This window comes from Emys orbicularis, chromosome 16, assembly GCF_028017835.1.
Source record: "Emys orbicularis isolate rEmyOrb1 chromosome 16, rEmyOrb1.hap1, whole genome shotgun sequence".
In the NCBI taxonomy this organism is placed as follows: domain Eukaryota; kingdom Metazoa; phylum Chordata; order Testudines; family Emydidae; genus Emys; species Emys orbicularis.
In genome coordinates this window covers 8,997,400-9,015,859 of record NC_088698.1, presented here as the reverse complement: position 1 = coordinate 9,015,859, position 18,460 = coordinate 8,997,400, and the positions used below count along the sequence as shown (strand labels likewise).

Below are 18,460 nucleotides of genomic sequence, written 5' to 3'. Positions count from 1 at the left end.
CAATGAGAACTCTCAGTTGCCAGGCCTGGAAAATCTGTTTTCAGTTCAATTTCACTTGTATACACAAAGTATTAAATAGGGTCTTGAAACTTCTTTGAAATTACCTATTTCTGCTTGAGAAAGTAAACTCTTCAGTAGTGTATAACACAGTGTTCTGTTTGCAGGTCCCCTGTGATGGCTTCAGTGACCTTGAGACTCTTGGGTGCCCGGGTCATTTTTTTGAGGACGAGCTGATGTCTATCCTTAACATGGAAGGAAGGTGAGAGAAAAATTAAAGGAGTTAGAAATGGAAGTGGAAAAGACTAATTTCATGTTTGCTGAGTGGAGGTGAATCCTAAAGTGCTGAATGCACTCCGGTCAAATTCAGGCTCATTTCATCCTCCCTCATTTAAAATAGATAAATGTCACAGCCTAATAAATCTCAGCATTATGAAGTTTATCTTGATATTCACCTTCCTTTCCCTTAGGTAGTAGCTGTCTCTTTGTTTTTAAACTTCAGAGCAAGCTTAATGGAAATAACTTTCCAGAGGGAAAACACTTGAAATATTCTACAATAAGCATGGCTTTTGGCACTATGTACTTGTAGTCCTTTTGTTGCTTTTCTGGTTTTTGGTAGGGAAGTGCAGCTTACAACTTTTTTTGTCCTGAAATCAGCTTGTTTGAGCCACTACAAAATGCACTCTTTGGTTATATTGTATAAATACAAGCGTGTTACATTGATCACTTAAATTAAAGGTAGAAACAAACCAATACACCTCTGGGTCTTGTCTGTGTAAATATTTTTGTTGCCATTGTTAATCTCTGGAGCGGTGAAGAGGTGAGCATTATCATTCAAACAAGGGTCCATTACACTTCTGTGCTATTAGTGGCATATAAACAGTAGAGTGCTGCTTCTGTTGTGATTGAAATGACAGTAGATTTCTCTTAATGTTGCCTGGTAGCCTGTTGTCCTGATTAAAGGGACTGTTTGAAAAGACATAAACTAGAATGAAACTATTCATTTAATTTTCTCTTCACATTTATTTTGTTACTTCTGTGTTGAAATGATGGCTTTCATTTCATATTTGACAACTGGTTAAACACAATTTGAGTCTTTGCACTCGCCAAATGCATTCCCATAAAGCAGAATTCATGCTAATTACACCCTGATTGAGCTGTAGTCCTTGCCATTCAATATCATTAGGCTAAATCGTTTCCCTGGAAAATGTTCCAATAAAGTGGCTGTCCCTATGGAGCATCCTGATTAATTAGTGGAGGATAAAGTATTATGGGATTTGATTCTTTCAGTTGGCAGGATGCAGAAGAGTTGCCTGGTCCATGGCTTGGGGGGGTAAGGAAGAAGAGAAGGGAATTCTCTTCAAGGAAGCAATTCAAATGTGTTTCAATGGAAACTCCACAACATGAAGAAGGAAGCCAGACTGAACAGAGACATTTATTTTCTGAGCAAATGTAAGAAACAGTACATTCCAGAGGACTCGCCATCTGTAACCCTCTGACCACTCCATACAACTTCATATACGCTGGACAGCTCTGTAGAAGGACCTCAGAAAACTGAGAAGTCATTTTCTGTACCTTACATACTCCAGAAGAGACCATCTCAAACAATAAATCATCATATGCTCCTACACATTGGAAGAAAAAAAAAATCAGGAGACCTACTAGTGATCATGCAGGAAACACAAAACAATTACTTAAAAAACCCCCAACTCTGACAGCCATCCAACACAAAAACAAAAAGTGAAATCAACTACCACAACTCCACAATGCACAGAATACCACCTCCGGGAGAAACCAAAGACACCATGACCAAACACATGGACACCGAACGACAACCCAACATCATCAACCTATCAAGAATACTCCTTACCAGAACTGAAATATCTGTACACTCCAAGAGACTGAATTTCTGCCTCACCACAGAACCTGATACCTTACTAGCATGTGGAGAACTAGAAGAAATCTTCTGCTGACTCCATGACAACACTACTCACAACTAACACAACTCCACTGACAGTCCATAAGAAAAAAAAAAAACCATCTGATTGGATGCCCCCCCAACGGACAAAACCACACACTGGATCATTACATCAATTGCTTTAAGAAAAAAAAATTGACTCTGAAATCCTCATCAAATGTTATATCCGCCACAATCTCTACCACTGTCTGGATAGCTATACATTCCCTGAAATCCCAGCCACCAGATAGTGATCAAACCAGCAGACAAAGTGGGTGCCATGATAGTCTGTATGTTGTGATGTGTACATCACAGAGAAAAACAGATAACTCAGGGTATGTCTACACTACGAGAGTAGTTCGATTTTACTTAAATCGAATATGTGGAATCGATATTACAAAGTCGAACGTGTGTGTCCACACTAAGGACAGTAATTCGACTTTGTGAGTCCACACTAACGGGGCAAGCGTCGACATTGGAAGCGGTGCACTGTGGGCAGCTATCCCACAGTTCCCGCAGTCCCCGCTGCCCATTGGAATTCTGGGTCGAGCCCCCAATGCCTTCTGGGGAAAAAAATGTGTCGAGGGTGCTTTTGGGTAACTGTCGTCATCCAACCGTCACTCCCGCCTTCCCTCCCTGAAAGCACCGGCGGGAAATCAGTTCGCGCACTTTTCTGGTCAGTGACAGCGCGGACGCCACAGCACTGCGAGCATGGAGCCCGCTGCGACCATCGCTGCAGTTATGGCCGTTGTCAACACCTCGCAGCTTACCATCCACCTTTCCCAGAGGCAGATGCTGAGAAATCGGGCGAGGAGGCTACGGCAGCGCGGTGAGGACCTGAAGTCTGAGAGTGGCACAGACCTGTCACAAAGCATGGGACCCCGCGCCGAGGACATCATGGTGGCAATGGGTCATGTTGATGTTGTGGAACGGCGATTCTGGGCCCGGGAAACAAGCACGGACTGGTGGGACCGCATAGTGCTGCAGGTCTGGGATGAATCACAGTGGCTGCGAAACTTTCGCATGCGGAAGGGGACTTTCATGGAACTTTGTGAGTTGCTGTCCCCTGCCCTGAAGCGCAATGACACCCGGATGCGAGCAGCCCTGAGTGTCCAGAAGCGAGTGGCCATAGCCCTCTGGAAGCTTGCAACGCCGGACAGCTACCGGTCAGTCGCGAACCACTTTGGCGTGGGCAAATCTACCGTGGGGGTTGTTGTCATGCAAGTAGCCAACGCAATCGTTGAGCTACTGCTCTCAAAGGTAGTGACCCTGGGAAACGTGCAGGTCATCATAGATGGCTTCGCCGCGATGGGATTCCCAAACTGCGGTGGGGCTATAGATGGAACTCACATCCCTATCCTGGGACCGGACCACCAGGCCAGCCAGTACATTAACCGAAAGGGCTACTTTTCAATGGTGCTGCAAGCACTGGTGGACCGGAGGGGACATTTTACAAACATCAACGTCGGATGGCCGGGCAAGGTTCATGACGCTCGTGTTTTCAGGAACTCTGGTCTGGTTAGACGGCTGCAGGAAGGTATTTACTTCCCGGACCACAAAATAACTCTTGGGGATGTGGAGATGCCTATAGTCGTCCTCGGGGACCCAGCCTACCCGCTAATGCCCTGGCTCATGAAGCCCTATACTGGCGCCCTGGACACTGAAAAAGAACTCTTCAACTACCGGCTGAGCAAGTGCAGAATGGTGGTGGAGTGTGCTTTTGGCCGTCTCAAGGGGAGATGGAGAAGCTTACTGACTCGCTGTGATCTCAGCGAAACCAATATCCCCATTGTTATTGCAGCTTGCTGTGTGCTCCACAATCTGTGTGAGAGCAAGGGGGAGACCTTTATGGCGGGGTGGGAGGTTGAGGCAAATAGCCTGGCTGCTGATTACGCCCAGCCAGACAGCCGTGCGATTAGAAGAGCCCAGCGGGACGCGCTGTGCATCCGGGAGGCTTTGAAAGCTAGGTTCCTGAGTGAGCAGGGTAACCTGTGACTATTAAGTTTGTTTACAGAGAAGCTGAACCTGCCCCCATTTCTTTACCCGGTAAATGTTCAGTATCCTCTCCAGTTACATACCCCATTCCCCCCCTTCCAACACAGGTTTAAAAATAAAATCACTTGAAATTTGTTAATGAACACCGTTTTCTTTATTACTGTTTTCGCGGGAAAGTGTTGAACCTGGGACGCAGACTGTGGTGGGGAGCGGGTGTAGTGTAGTGATGCAAAGGACGCTTCTAAACTCCAGGAATGACAGGCTCCGCAGTGGTGGACTGGTTGTTTCAACGGAGCCTGCCACCCCTCCTGTTCGGGACTCTGTGTGTGGGGGCTATGTGACTTTGTGGGAGGAGGGAGGATGGTTACAGATCCCCTGCTGCGTGGCTCTGTGATCCAGGATAAGGACCGCTGCATAAGATCTCTAACCGCCCTCCCCCGCCACAAAGTCACATAGCTCCCCCCACACACAGAACATGAAAACCACCTCCCAGACTGACCAGGGTAACTAGTGACTGCAATGTGTGTGTGCCCTGCTGCTGAACCTGCCCCCGCCTCTGTACCCTGGTAAAGGTGACTGTCCTGTCCAATTACCAACCCCCTTCCCCCCCCCTTCAGACAGACTCTCCTCTAAAAGAACATGATGGAAACAGTAATTAATAGAAACGTATTTTTTATTAGCAACTACACATGAAACTGGGGGATGAAACTGGGACGGGGGCTTGGGTGAGGCGGGAAGGAAAGGACTTATCAAATTTTGGGGAATGAGATCCTTCTGGTACTTGAGCAGTCTGCAGGGGTGGAGTGAGAGTTTTCACGGACTCTGCCGCCCCTCCTTCTTGGGACTTTGGGTGAGGGGGGTATGGGACTTTGTGGCGGGGGAGGGCGGTTAGAGATAGACTGCAGCGGGGCTCTGTCCTCCTGCCTCCGGTCCTGCAGAACATCCACAAGGTGCCGGAGCATGTCCGTTTGCTCCCTCATTAGTCCAAGCAGCGTTTGAGTCGCCTGCTGGTCTTCCTGCCGCCACCTCTCCTCCCGTTCCATGTGTGATCGGTGCATTTGGGACAAGTTCTCCCTCCACTGGGTCTGCTGGGCTGCCTGGGCTCGGGAGCAGCCCATAAGTTCCGAGAACATGTCCTCCCGTGTCCTCTTCTTCTTACGCCTAATCTGCGCTAGCCTCTGGGAGTGTGATGCCAGGCTAGGTCGGGAGACAGTCGCAGCTGTGGGATTGGTAAAAGGGAGTGAATTCCTCAGAAAGATAAATTTAGTTGTGAACAAAGAACATAGTCTTTCTCTGTGAACAAGACCATGCACAGCACCTATCACATGTGCACTCAGGACAAGGTCGAATTTTCGGCCTTCGCATTCAGTGCCTGGGGTCTTGCAGTGCAGATCAGAGAAGCGGGGCAGGACAGCGGAATTTGTGTAGCAGGCCGACATGGTAAGCCGTAGACTTGTGGCTGCTTAAAACTTTAATAATAGCACTGGCCTCCTTTCACGTTCAAAGCAATGCTCCTAGCGTTGGCCAGTTCCTGCTGCCAGCAATCCGGCAAGCATGAACTCTGCCCCTGTCCCACCCCCTCGCGGCTGTCCCAGGGAAAGATCCCTGTATGCTGCCCCTCTCCCGCCTCCACCGCGTGGCTTTAAACCGCCGGTTACAGTTCTGTAAAGGAACAGGCAAGCAGTCCCAATACTAACATTCCCCTACCTAATTCAAAGCAGGTCACCATGAGCGACATCACTCTGATGAGGATTTCAGAGACGGAGAAAGAAAGGATACTTCGGGAAAGCATGCAAAGACCAGGGCCGTATGCCGCCATGCTCTGCAAGGCAATGATCCCGGAGTACTTGCTTGTCTCCTGGCGCGGAAACGTTTCGTACCACGGAGGACCCAATAAGGCCGCTCTCCCCAGGAACCTGATGCAAAGGCTTTCCAATTACCTCCAGGAGAGCTTCGTGGAGATGTCCCAGGAGGATTTCTGCTCTATCCCTGGACATATAGACCGGATTTTACTGTAGCTGCACTGGCAGGGACTAAACAGTAGAGCACCTAGGGCAGAACAATCATGCTAAACCGGACATTGTTAGATTTTTTTTCAGTAGTTGCACTGCCAAGGACTGAAACGTGAAGCGTCTAGGGCAAACTAATCATGAAAAACCCATTGTTAATATTGTTAATATTCCTGTTCTGTTAAAAATAAATGTTTACATGTTTAAAACACTTACTGACTGATCCTTCCCCTGATTCTGTGTCCGGGTTAACGCCTGGGGATGGTTGGTAGGGGATCTCTGTAAGGGTGATGAAGAGATCCTGGCTGTCGGGGAAATCAGCGTTGTAAGCGCTGTCGACTGCCTCGTCCTCCTCATCTCCCCCGTCCGCTAACATGTCCGAGGAAGCGGCCGTCGACAATATCCCATCCTCAGAGTCCACGGTCAGTGGTGGGGTAGTGGTGGCGGCCGCACCTAGGATGGAATGCAGTGCCTCTTAGAAACGGGATGTCTGGGGCTGGGATCCGGAGCGTCTGTTTGCCTCTTTGGTCTTCTGGTAGCCTTGTCTCAGCTCCTTGATTTTCACGCGGCACTGCGTTGCATCCCGGCTGTATCCTCTCTCTGCCATGGCTTTAGAGATCTTCTCGTAGATCTTTGCATTCCGTCTTTTCGATCGCAGCTCGGAAAGCACGGACTCATCGCCCCACACAGCGATCAGATCCAAGACTTCCCGATCAGTCCATGCTGGGGCCCTCTTTCTATTCTGAGATTGCATGGCCATCTCTGCTGGAGAGCTCTGCATCGTTGCCAGTGCTGCTGAGCTCGCCACGATGTCCAAACAGGAAATGAGATTCAAACTGCCCAGACAGGAAAAGGAATTCAAATTTTCCCGGGGCTTTTCCTGTGTGGCTGGTCAGAGCATCCGAGCTCGGACTGCTGTCCAGAGCGTCAACAGAGTGGTGCACTGTGGGATAGCTCCCGGAGCTATTAGCGTCTATTTCCATCCATACCTAGCCTAATTCGACATGGCCATGTCGAATTTAGCGCTACTCCCCTCGTTGGGGAGGAGTACAGAAGTCGAATTTAAGAGACCTCTATGTCGAACTAAATAGCTTCGTGGTGTGGACGGGTGCAGAGTTAATTCGATGTAACGGTGCTAAATTCGACATAAACTCCTAGTGTAGACCAGGCCTCAGACACTACCGAGTGTAAAGAATTCAAAAAAGACCCCACACCACCGTTTACACGGGAGTTTAATGATACCATCAAATCCTTCCTCAAACAGCTCCAAGAAAAACTTTACAATCTCATCACACACAAACCCAGGGACCTTCCTTCTGCATGCTTCCCAGGATACACAAACGAGGGAACCTAGGCAGACCCATCCTAAATGGCCATGGCGCTTTTCCTGAAGGAATATGAGGACTCATAGAAACCATCCTCAAACCACTTGTGTGTCATAAGTTTCACCTTCCTCTGAGACACAACTGATTTCCTCTAGAAACCCCACAACATTAACAACCTCCCTGAGAACGCCATCCTTGCCACTATAGATGTCATCTCCCTATATACCAATATCCCTCACAATGATGGCATTGCTGCCTGCCTTAGATACCCACAACGTAATTTACAACACTCAGAATTCCACCCTAAATGCAGCATCAAACTCATCCATTTCATCCTCGCCTGCAACAATTTCACATTTAACAGACGTTTTGTACAAACCATAGGAACAGCCATGGATATTAGGATGCCTCCCCAATATGCCAAACTCTTCATGGGCCACCTTGAGGAAGAACTTTTGGGAAAATGCACCATGAAACCAATGATATACCTGAGATATATCAATGATTTTCATCTTCTGGACAGACAACCTAAACTCCCTCATAGATTTCTACCATAACTTCAACTACCATCACCCATCCATCAAACTCTCCCTAGTGCACTCCCCCACCAACATCAACTTCCTGGACATCATGATTAGCTTCAACAGTGGAACCCTACAAACGACTATACAAGAAACCCACAGATGACCACACTTGCCTTGAGAGATCCAGCAATCACCCCAGACACACCAAGAAATGTATCTACAGCCAGTTACTCAGATACTACAGAATTTGCTCAGAAAGGAAAGTGGGATACACACCTAAACACACTTAAAACTGCCTTCACTAAAGAAGGGCATTCCACCAGAGAAGTAGATTGCATCATGGAAAGGTCCACCCAGATACCCTGGGAGAACCTGCTTCAATACAGAAGGGAAAAACCCACTGACTGCACAGTTGTCACCCTACTTTGGAACCCATATTGGGTATCCTCAAACAGTTACAATCCATATTTGATGGGAACCACATCCCCAAAGAAATCTTTCCCAACCCTGCTCTTCTGGCCTCCAAACAACTCCCCAACCTCTCCAGGCTCATCAGAAGCAAGCTCCCCACCAACCATGACACGCCAACTCAAAGCTGCTAGAACAACAGATGCAAAACCTGCAGATGTACCACCACTGCTACAATGATCGATACACCCCACAACACACCTTTCAAGATTCATGGCTCCTACACTTACCTTGTCATGTATCAACCAGTGTATCAAATGGCCCAACAACAATTGTGTAGGTGAAACCAGACAATCGCTATGCTCTGAAATGAACTCACAGAAAAATGATAAAAGCCAGTGGCCGAACATTTTTCACAAAGCAGTCGCTCCATATGTGACCTCTCAGTCCTTGTCCTCAAAGGAAATCTGCAGAACACATTCAAAAGGCGATTTTTGGAAGCTTAAATTCATAATTCTGCTAGACACCAAAAATCATGGACTCAATAGAGACACTGGTTTTATGGCTCATTACAACAATTTATAACACACCACATTGCCTGCTAACCATCAATTGCCCATTTCTTTTTAAATAGTTTCCTACAGCGTGCAGAACCCGATTTGTTTAGCAATCTGTCCCAACTTGTATTTAGTTCAGACACTCTGAGGCTTGAAAGCTTGTACCTTCTATCATCAGAAGTTGGTCCAATAAACACATGGCAGTAATAGTGGGTGAAATAAAACTATGGTGAAAACGAATGGAATTCTGCTTTGCTATTCCGGGTCTTGGACTTATCCACTTGTTAACATTCTGGAACAGAAGAGTTTGAGGAAATTGGCAAAGGCCAGTGGTGACCCTGATCGATGTGATTTAGAGTGTCTGTAAATTGGAACTGTTGGCATTTAAAGCCCCTAACCATGTATGCCTTGACTGCATTCAAGATCACCTCCTTAAACATCCCCTGATGGTTATTAGATCTTTGAAACAACAGGGCTTGCAGAGATTCCGCCATTACTTGTTAATTTAGTAGGTGATAGGGCCTTTACGTTTTTATGTTTAATTCTACAGGAAGTGTCTAACCTGGAAGTACTATGCAAAGAAAATTCTTTACTTTCTACGACAACAGAATATTTTAAAAAATCTGAAGGCATATCTTGAACGACCTGGGGACCAACTGTCATTTTTGGAAGGTGAGTATTGGCCTGAAAGAAGTCTCATGGTTTATTGTGATGGATTCACGAGGTCTGGTCTATGCCTTACCCTGAAACCCGTGTCCTGGGAGTGTTTCTGCAGTGTGACAGACTCCAAGGATCCACGGGGCAGAGCTGTGGCCTCCACAACTCAGAAACTGGGCTTTCAGGCACCAGCCATCCCTGTCTCTTTCCGGGGCTCCCTGCAGTGAGTCCAGCTAAGCCAGAGTCCTGGGGGAGACTCATTGCCACCCCTTTAGGAGACAGTGCTCTGAGGAAGTATCTGCAGTGACACCAGGCAGCCTTTTCAGAACAAGGTAACTATTGATTAATCACGTGCAATACAGAGTCTGAAAGTCTTTAGGTTAGCACGAGAGAGGCAGGATATGGTTCCATGCCCTGCTCCCCTTTTGTTTCCCAGTGCCAGGAGAGAATCTTTTCCTGTTTCAGTGTACCCTGCTCTTAATACAGACACCTGACACCTTCCCCCTTTGTTTTCCAACTTGCGGCTTTTGCTCTGCTTTCCTGCAGAGATGTAGGGGGAGTCTCCTCCTTCTTTTGGCTGTCTTTTGGGTGTGACTCTCCCAGGCCATTGGGATTTCCATTGTCTCTTCTGGATAGGGTTGCCAACTGTCCCAGTTTCGCCGGGAGTCTCCCGGAATCGGGCTGTACCTCCCGGTGGCTACTGAAGCCAATCTGGGAGATTTTAGGCCACTAAAAGTCCGGCAGCACAGTGGGGCTAAGGCAGGCTCTCTGGCCCTGCACTTCTCCCGGAAGTGGCCGTCAAGTCCCTGCAGCCCCTGGGCAGGGGGGGAAGGGGGAGGGAAGTGTCTTTGCATGCTTCCCCTATCCCGAGCACTGACTCAGCAGCTCCTATTGGCCAGGAACTGCAGCAGGTAAGGGCAGCACACAGAGCCCCCTGCCCCCCCACCCCCCCCAGGGGCTGCAGGGATGTGCTGGCCGCTTCTGGGAGCAGTGCAGGGCCAGAGCAGGCAGGTAGCCTGCCTTAGCCCCGCTGCGCCACTGACGGGGAGCCACCCTCCCACACCCCAACCCACTGCCCCAGCCCAGTAAAAGTGAGTGAGAGTGGGGGGAGAGTGAGCAATGGAGGGAGGGGGGGAATGGAGTGAGCGGGACGGGGCCTCGGAGAAGGGGTGGGGCCTTGTGGAAGGGGCGGGGCAAGGATGTTTGGGTTTGTGTGGTTAGACCATCGGCAACCTTACTTGTGGCTCCTCCGTTCACAAAGATGTAGGCTCTGTTCAGTTAGTTAATTATTCTGCTCTCCAACCAACAAACAACTTTTCCCTTCCCTTTACCCTCGGGCCATTTCTATGCTACAGGAACTGTAGAGGCATAGCTGTGGTGCCATAGCTATGCCAGCATAATCCCATAGTGTAAGTACAGCAACAGCAGGGTTTTTCCATTGCTGTAGGAACACCAGCTCCCCAAATGATTGTAGTTAAGTCAATAGAAACATTCTTCCGTTTACCTTGCTTTGTCTACGCCATGGGGGCTAGGTCGGCATAGGGTGTCTTTCAGTGCTGTAGCTACATGGACCTAAAACTTCACTGTAGACCAAGTCTCAGTGCATAGCTGTACAAAGGACTGAGGGGAAACTGAGGCACACATATGACTCCTCAAAAAGTTACCAAAATCCCTATGACAGTCACCATTATTAACAAGGTAGTGATTGAATGCTGTCTAGCTCAAACGGACTGTCAGCTGTTTGTATTTTTACTAGATCTTGTTGAGTGATTGAACAATAGATCTGAGCTCTTTAGGTAGCTGAAATCCTCAAAAACTAATGCTGTCTGCTTGGACATGTATCGGTGTCAAGACTTCATTTGTTTCTCTCCCTGCTGAGCACTATAATGCTCACAAATGCCGATGGGTGTGACTGGGAAAGCAAAAATACTTGTCAGAGGGCACTGTCTGCCAGAAGGCCTCTAGGAGCCTGATTCAACAAAACATTTAAGCACATGCTTATATCTATCTATGCTTTTATAGACAAAATACCATTAAACATATGCAGAGGCAAAGCTAGCGATAGCTCACATTCGAGTGCATTTCCTTTGGTCGATTATACTAATATAGCTACCGTACATCTCAGTTCCAGTTTTCAGAACCCCTGGCATCTACTCTTTGAGTCCCATCAGCTGTCTATGGAAATCATTGATCGGACAGATTTTTGCCCTTTTTATTGAATGCATTTTAAAAAATCACCATTGTTATTTTGTACATAAAATATAATACTTCTGAATTTTTTTGATGGTAGGAGAGGGAAAGGGCCATATAACAGTGTATTTAATTGGCTGCTTTAATGAAAATGACTTAACAGTATCAGTTAAACCAAGCCAGACTGCAGACATACTCAGTGACTTGACATATATAGTACCTATGTGGTATCTTCTAAGGTAAGATGCACAATGATACCATTTCCCTGTTTTGATTTTATGTTGTTTCAGCATTAACTTTTTTGGAGGTGTGGGAAGTGGATGGGTGGCTTTGTGTTTATTTCTGCACCAGCTTGGCTATTTGTTAGACTATGGAGATGTAAATTTTTTTTTATTAGGCACCTTGGCCTAAATCAGGGGTTCTCAAACTGGGGGTCGGGACCCCTGAGGGGATCGCGAGGCTATTACATGGGGGGTCACGAGCTGTCAGCCTCCACCCTAAACCCCGCTCTGCCTCCAGCATTTATAATGGTGTTAAATATATAAAAAAGTATTTAAAATTTATTAGGGGTGTCACACTCAGAGGCTTGCTATGTGAAAGGGGTCACCAGTACAAAAGTTCGAGAACCACTGGCCTAAATTCAGCTGTCTGTCTGTATTCAGCAGAGCACTTAAACATATGCTTGAATTAAACACTTTGCTGTAAAAGAGACTCTGATAACTAGAACTGAGGTATATGGTAGCTGCATTATTGTAATTGGTCAAAGTAAATGTGCTTTAATAAGAGTTGCAACTAGTTTTGCTTCTGTATATGTTTAATGATATTTTGTCTAGAAAAATATTTCTGGTGTTTTCACTTTGTCCTCAAATGTTTTAGAATAAATATTTACATTCCATGCATATTTGGCTAACAGAATGAAGATTAATGTCACTATGAAAGGTTTATTTTTATACCATGTTTTGTAACCTCTTCCTGTATACAAATGAAATCTACATTTATTAACTGTCTTTCAACTTTGTTCCTCAGGGTTACTCTTTGCCAAAGGCATTTGCTGTCATTTCTTTTATCAAGTAATCTTACTTTTCTTTAAAATGTTTGCTCACCGGTGTCGTCTTAGGAGATGCACTTATGTGATTGTCTCAGGGGACAGTATTTATGTAATATCAAGCAGCCTACTTCACTACTGTGTTAGCATAATGTAAGGCCACTCACACTACACGAGGCTTCTTAAAAATGAGATATAGTTTATTTAAAATAAAACCCTAAACACCTTCCTTTTAAAGTTCTAATAGTGGAAACAAGTGCTCTTTAAAGAAAACTTGCGGTATTGCTGGAGACCTGCTTTCCCCAAAGTTCATACTCTTGAGCTACGTCATGTAAGCCTGAAATAGAGAATTATGGAGAGAATATGTTTAGACTTTGGAAGTGAAGGGTTCTCCCGAGATTTGGGGAAGAAGCAATCAGTCTTGGTGTGTACTCTAAAAATATGATAAATGTGAAAGTTAAAACACAGTTTAGAGAGTTTATTTTGGTGTTATGAGTTAAAAGTGGTGGTAGACTTTAGAGAAGGGAATGTGTTGGGGCAGGACATAGAAGCCAAAGGCTGCCACTTTGTGGGCTTTTTTGGAGGGGAACTCTGGCTGATATTGCAGGAGGTGTTTTTGTCGTACATATTTGGCTGCTGATGTATGTGGCACTTTGCAAAACTAGAAAAGACATGATCCCTTTTGCAGAGATCTTATAGACCTTCGGCAGTTGAATATAGTCAGGACAAGAAGTTGGACAATAGGGAGGTTTTGGAAAGAGCAGTGACAAGGCAACCAAGGAAGGATTCTCGGAAAAAGTGTTTTTTTCTCAAGGAGTTTGACACAGGACACTTGGACAAAAATGGGAGACTGTTCCAAGAATAGTGGACACATTAAATGAATACAGCATCAAGGGTGGGGGTAGGGGACAAATGGAGCAATAAGAAGAGAGGCCTGAAGGAATGTAGGGAGCAAGGCTGTAGTAGAAAGAAATATGAGCAGAAATGGAGTTGGATTGAGAGTATGGAAGGCCTTAAAGGTGAGATTCTTGAGTTAGACATAAGTGACAATAAGCTGCTGAAAAGATTCAGAGAGGCAGGGAAGAGAGATGACTGGTACAGAATTGATCTAATGCAGCTCCCCTATTCCATGTGAGATTCCATTACTTCTGCTTTCAAGAAACTGGGGGACAAATTAGCTCTAAAGAGCAGGAGGTTGCATACTTGAGATTCAAAATCTGAAAGTCTGAGAAGTGGTTGCAAGACATAAATAAATGTCTCTTTAAGTCAAAGTATCCATATCATTTGTGTCTGTGTGTCTGTTTTATGATTTGGGTATGACTTTATATCAGAACCAATGAACATTAAAAAAAAAAAAAAAGTCTTGTGTTTTGCTAAAATATGTGCTTTTAAACAAAGAGCTGGAAAGTGAAGAACAGACCAAAATCCTGTTTTTAAATAGTTTCTCTGTTCCAGGTGCTGTTTTAATTGACCAGTACTGTAATCCTCTCTCAGACATCTGTCTAACAAGTGTCCAGGCGCAGGTTGACGATATCACAGACAAAGTTCGCAAAGTCCTGCGGACCAAAAACCCTAGGCATCCAAGCTTGGCTCCAAAGGCAGGTACTGTAGAGAAATGTGGTCCAGTTGGCCCTTTCAGAGTGATGTTGCTATAGTCTTGATCTTGCCTAAACAATGCTTATTTTAACTTACTCCATAATTTTTAAATAGTCTTAACATGGGGCTTGGGAGGTATCCTTTTCTTTCTTGGAGCCATTACAAACTGAACAGCAATCAAATCACACTCTTGAGTGTCTTCTAAGATCTGAAAGAGGGGAGTCTCTCTCCCATGAACCTTATGAAGTGTTCTGTGAAGTTTGCTCTCTTTCAAGGAATGAGCAGCCAGTGTGTGTATCATTACTTAAGTAATAATCTTTTCTCTCAGTCTTGTCACTCTGTATTCATTTTAGGAGAGGTCTTGATTGTTTCTGATGTGGAGTTTCAAAGGCAGGTACTGGATGCTGTGAATTGTGTCCTGTATGAACAATTAAAATACAAAGGAAATGAGATGGATTACTACAACTCCTTGAATTCATACATTCACCAGGCAAGTGTGTATTTACTGAACCAGCCAAGGAAGCCACTGCTAGTACGAGTGTGAGAGAGAATTCTACTTGCACTTCTGTCATGTTTGCATAGATGAGTAAGTAAAATAAACCTGAATGCACCAATGTCACAAAGGAGTGGCTTGCTGTAAACAGCATAGTATGTTAACTCTCTCTGCACTTGCTGCTGGGTCAGTGCATTTTGAGGCATTTTGAATAAAATTGTATCTCAGCTGAGAATCCTGGTACTCTGTACATTGAATTTTTAACGTCCTGCATTAAATGACCTATGATTTGTAAGCTTCCCTCTGATTTAGTCTCATTTTTCAGGTTTTAATCCGTAGGACGGGAATCCCTATCAGCTTGTCTGTGCTCTATTTAACAATTGCCAGACAGTTGGGAGTCAGACTCGAGCCAGTCAACTTTCCTAGTCACTTCCTGCTGAGATGGTGTCAAGGGAAAGAAGGGTAAGATTTCTGTTAATTCCATTTGACTTTTGGGAAGACCAATAAACCATTTACCCCCCAGGAGGCAGTTTTCCCAGCCTGACATTCTGTTGGCAGAGAGGTCAAGTAAAGCAACCATCTCTGATGACCAGATGTTAAAATAGATCAGGTTGAAAGTTCCTGGTTAACTATTTTTTCACATTTTTTTTTCTGATGCAAATAGAAAAGTTACTTTAATGCTGAAACAAGAAGTATTTTCTGAGGTAACCCATAAATGCAGGAGCATCTTGTCCAATATAGATATGAGTTTAATTGCTAAATCTGTACATCAGCCAGCAAGTGAATACACAGCTGTGTATTCACTCAAAGGGTTCTGAATGGCAACAGATTTCCTGAATAAATAAAACAGTAGTTAGGGTAGCACTTCCGCTTTTCATAATTTTATAGCTTTTTTTTTTTTAAGGAATTTCATTTAATCCTTTGTGCAGCACAACTGATAGAAGCTGATGCTACTGTGTCATATACCCACCTGGTCTCTGAATCAGTGTTGGTGACTCCTCGAATAACCTAATGATTGGCTGTTGGCAGTGATGTTACTCCCTGAAATTTGTACTTCTGGGGTAATGTTAGTGATCTCATTCAATACAATGAACTTGATTACACAACCCCCTGATGGGTATTTGACTCCCATCCCGCCACCATACACTGCCATGGGCTGCATTGTACAACAATCTCTTGTTAGCCAAACATGGCCTTCAAATATATCCTAGAATTAGGTAAAGCAAACTTGAGAATAGTTTGCAAGCCTCTCTGGGGAGAAGCACTACTGATAAAATAATTTGACTTTTGTAGTCTTTTGCCATGTGTTTGCAAGAAGGTAAATAAGAGGAAACTGACTAAACCCTGTCACTAAAGGAGCTGAGGTACTGACAATATTCACCTCAAACTTAAACAAACTTTATTTTCTTGGTGTTTCATTAGAAGCACAGACATCTTTGACTACATGTACATAGATGCCTTTGGAAAGGGAAAGCAGCTAACTGTGAAAGAATGCGAGTACCTGATTGGCCACCATGTAACAGAGGAGTTCTATGGAGTGGTTACTTCAAAGGAGGTCTTGCAGCGTATGGTGGGAAACCTCTTAAACCTTGGAAAGCGGTAAGGTTTACTTAAACCTCATGAAGAATTTAAAGCCTTACGTAAATGTGGACCTGAAAAATTCTGCTTTGATCAGTAATATGCTTCTTTGTGGCAGTCATGAGTGGATTTACAGGGTATAAGCTGTACCAGTTATTCACTTGGCAGTTCTACCCATCACTTCTCATTATTTAGTGACTCTTAACAAGAATATTCCTGTAGAGTGAATATCAGAGAAAGTATTTAGTAAAACAAATTTCATACAAGCAAATCAAGGGACTGTTTTTCCTTTAGGGCATATTAGAGTTTTCTCTATCCTGTAGAGAAAAAGGATCTTCCATTAGGATCTGGTGGATTGATCCCACATGATCAACTTGGTGTGGTTACACTGGGGCTGTCATCATTGGACTTGTAATTCTGTTTCTATTTATGAACACCTTTCTTCATTTTGTCTAAGGAGTCTTTACTGTTAGTTATAGAAGACCAAAAAAGCACAACCCTTAAAGAATTGCTCCAAGCATGAATGAGTAAGGAGAACCATATCCCAATCTGAGAGAAAGTAAGCTTGCAACTTGGAGAGTGAAGTCTCTGAAAGGGGTCTTGGAACCATGAGATTTTTTTTTTCCAGGGGGAAGGAGTAGAGTTTGGTAGGGCAATTTTAGTGTAATTCCCTCCTAGCAGAGTAGTGGATGCTGTTAGCAACAATAAGCCCCTGGAGTTGCTCCAATTGGATGAGTACCAGTACTGTGTAATGTCTTTATTGATCACTGTCTCCCGGATGCTGAAGTAATAGGGAAAGGAAATGAAGATTTAACCTTAAAATTGAATTTCTTCTTTGCTGGTAGGGAAAGCACTGATCAGTCCTACCAGCTCTTGAGAGACTCCTTGGATCTGTACCTGGCCATGTATCCGGACAATGTGCAGCATCTAATGCTCCAGGCTAGGTTATACTTCCACCTGGGAATCTGGCCAGAAAAGGTACCCTAACACTTGGTCATATATTTTATCATAGGGGTAAGCTATAAAAACAGTAGGTAATTGATTCTGGGCTACAGTAGCTTGTGTTGTAGTCAGCCAAGAGCTGTTTCTGTTGTACAAACAATGTAAAGAATTATCACACTTCAAAAATCAATATCTCCCGTATAGAGAAGAGATTTTCCTTTTTGTATTCCCCACTGCATATCTGTGGATAGCCTCTGACCTGAGTCAAAAGTTAGGATTTCCTGCCCATAACTGTTCATTTTTTTTCATTTTAACTTGGGCTTTCAGATTCTCTTGATATATCTAGTGCTTTACCTCTGCACCAAGATTGTATGTTTCTAGGTAGACTTGAACAGCCATAGAGCTGTAAGATACACAAGTGTTTTACCTAGGCTGTTCTCAGTGGTGGCAGATAACAGAACAAGGAGCAATGGTCTCAAGTTGCAGTCGGGAAGGTTTAGGTTGGATATTAGGAAAAACTATTTCACTAGGAGGGTGGTGAAGCACTGGAAAGTGTTACCTCGGGAGGTGGTGGAATCTCTATCCTTAGAGATTTTTTAAGGCTCAGCTTGACAAAGCCCTGGCTGGCATGATTTAGTTGGGGATTGGTTCTGCTTTGAGCAGGGGGTGGGACTAGATGACCTCCTGAGGTCTCTTCCAATCCTAATCTTCTATGATACAGAGGTCATGGGTGTAAGAGCTCTTACTGGATTAAGGAAAAATATTTCCTGATAAAGTAAATCTTTGGGATTACCTGTTATAAACTAAACTAAAACTGTGTTTTGGCACTCTCAACCCTTTCCCACTTATTTTCACAATAAAACAACTGCAAAAGGAATCCTAAGCATGAGGATAATGGGGCTGATGCTTCAGTTACGCCAATGAAGGCAGGAGACCAAATAATTTGACAGAGAAAGGACCTGGACATATAAATTGTCTGGGTCACTCAAGCCTTCCATCAAGCTGAGAATAAAGCACATAATTAAGGAAACCATTTAATTACATTGAGCATGTTGTTACAGTGCAGCTGCATATAACTTAGCAAAATTCAATTCATATCAGCGAAGGGGGATACCTCTTAAATCAAAATACATGTAAATCTCTGCTCAGCAGGGACTCGCCATTGGAACTTTACCCCCCCCCCCCCC

General features: G+C 44.7%; 1 protein-coding gene across 1 annotated transcript in view; it reads left to right on the top strand.

Annotated features, from left to right (window-relative positions):
* The window catches only part of FBXO21 (F-box protein 21), a 34,782-nt gene that overhangs the window by 4,803 nt on the left and 11,519 nt on the right, over positions 1-18,460 (top strand). Inside the window, exons 3-9 of the mRNA XM_065417813.1 lie at positions 165-259; positions 9,323-9,444; positions 14,120-14,266; positions 14,614-14,750; positions 15,079-15,215; positions 16,176-16,352; positions 17,177-17,309. Coding sequence (XP_065273885.1) covers positions 165-259; positions 9,323-9,444; positions 14,120-14,266; positions 14,614-14,750; positions 15,079-15,215; positions 16,176-16,352; positions 17,177-17,309 — 948 coding nt within the window. The remainder of the gene's footprint in view (positions 1-164; positions 260-9,322; positions 9,445-14,119; positions 14,267-14,613; positions 14,751-15,078; positions 15,216-16,175; positions 16,353-17,176; positions 17,310-18,460) is intronic.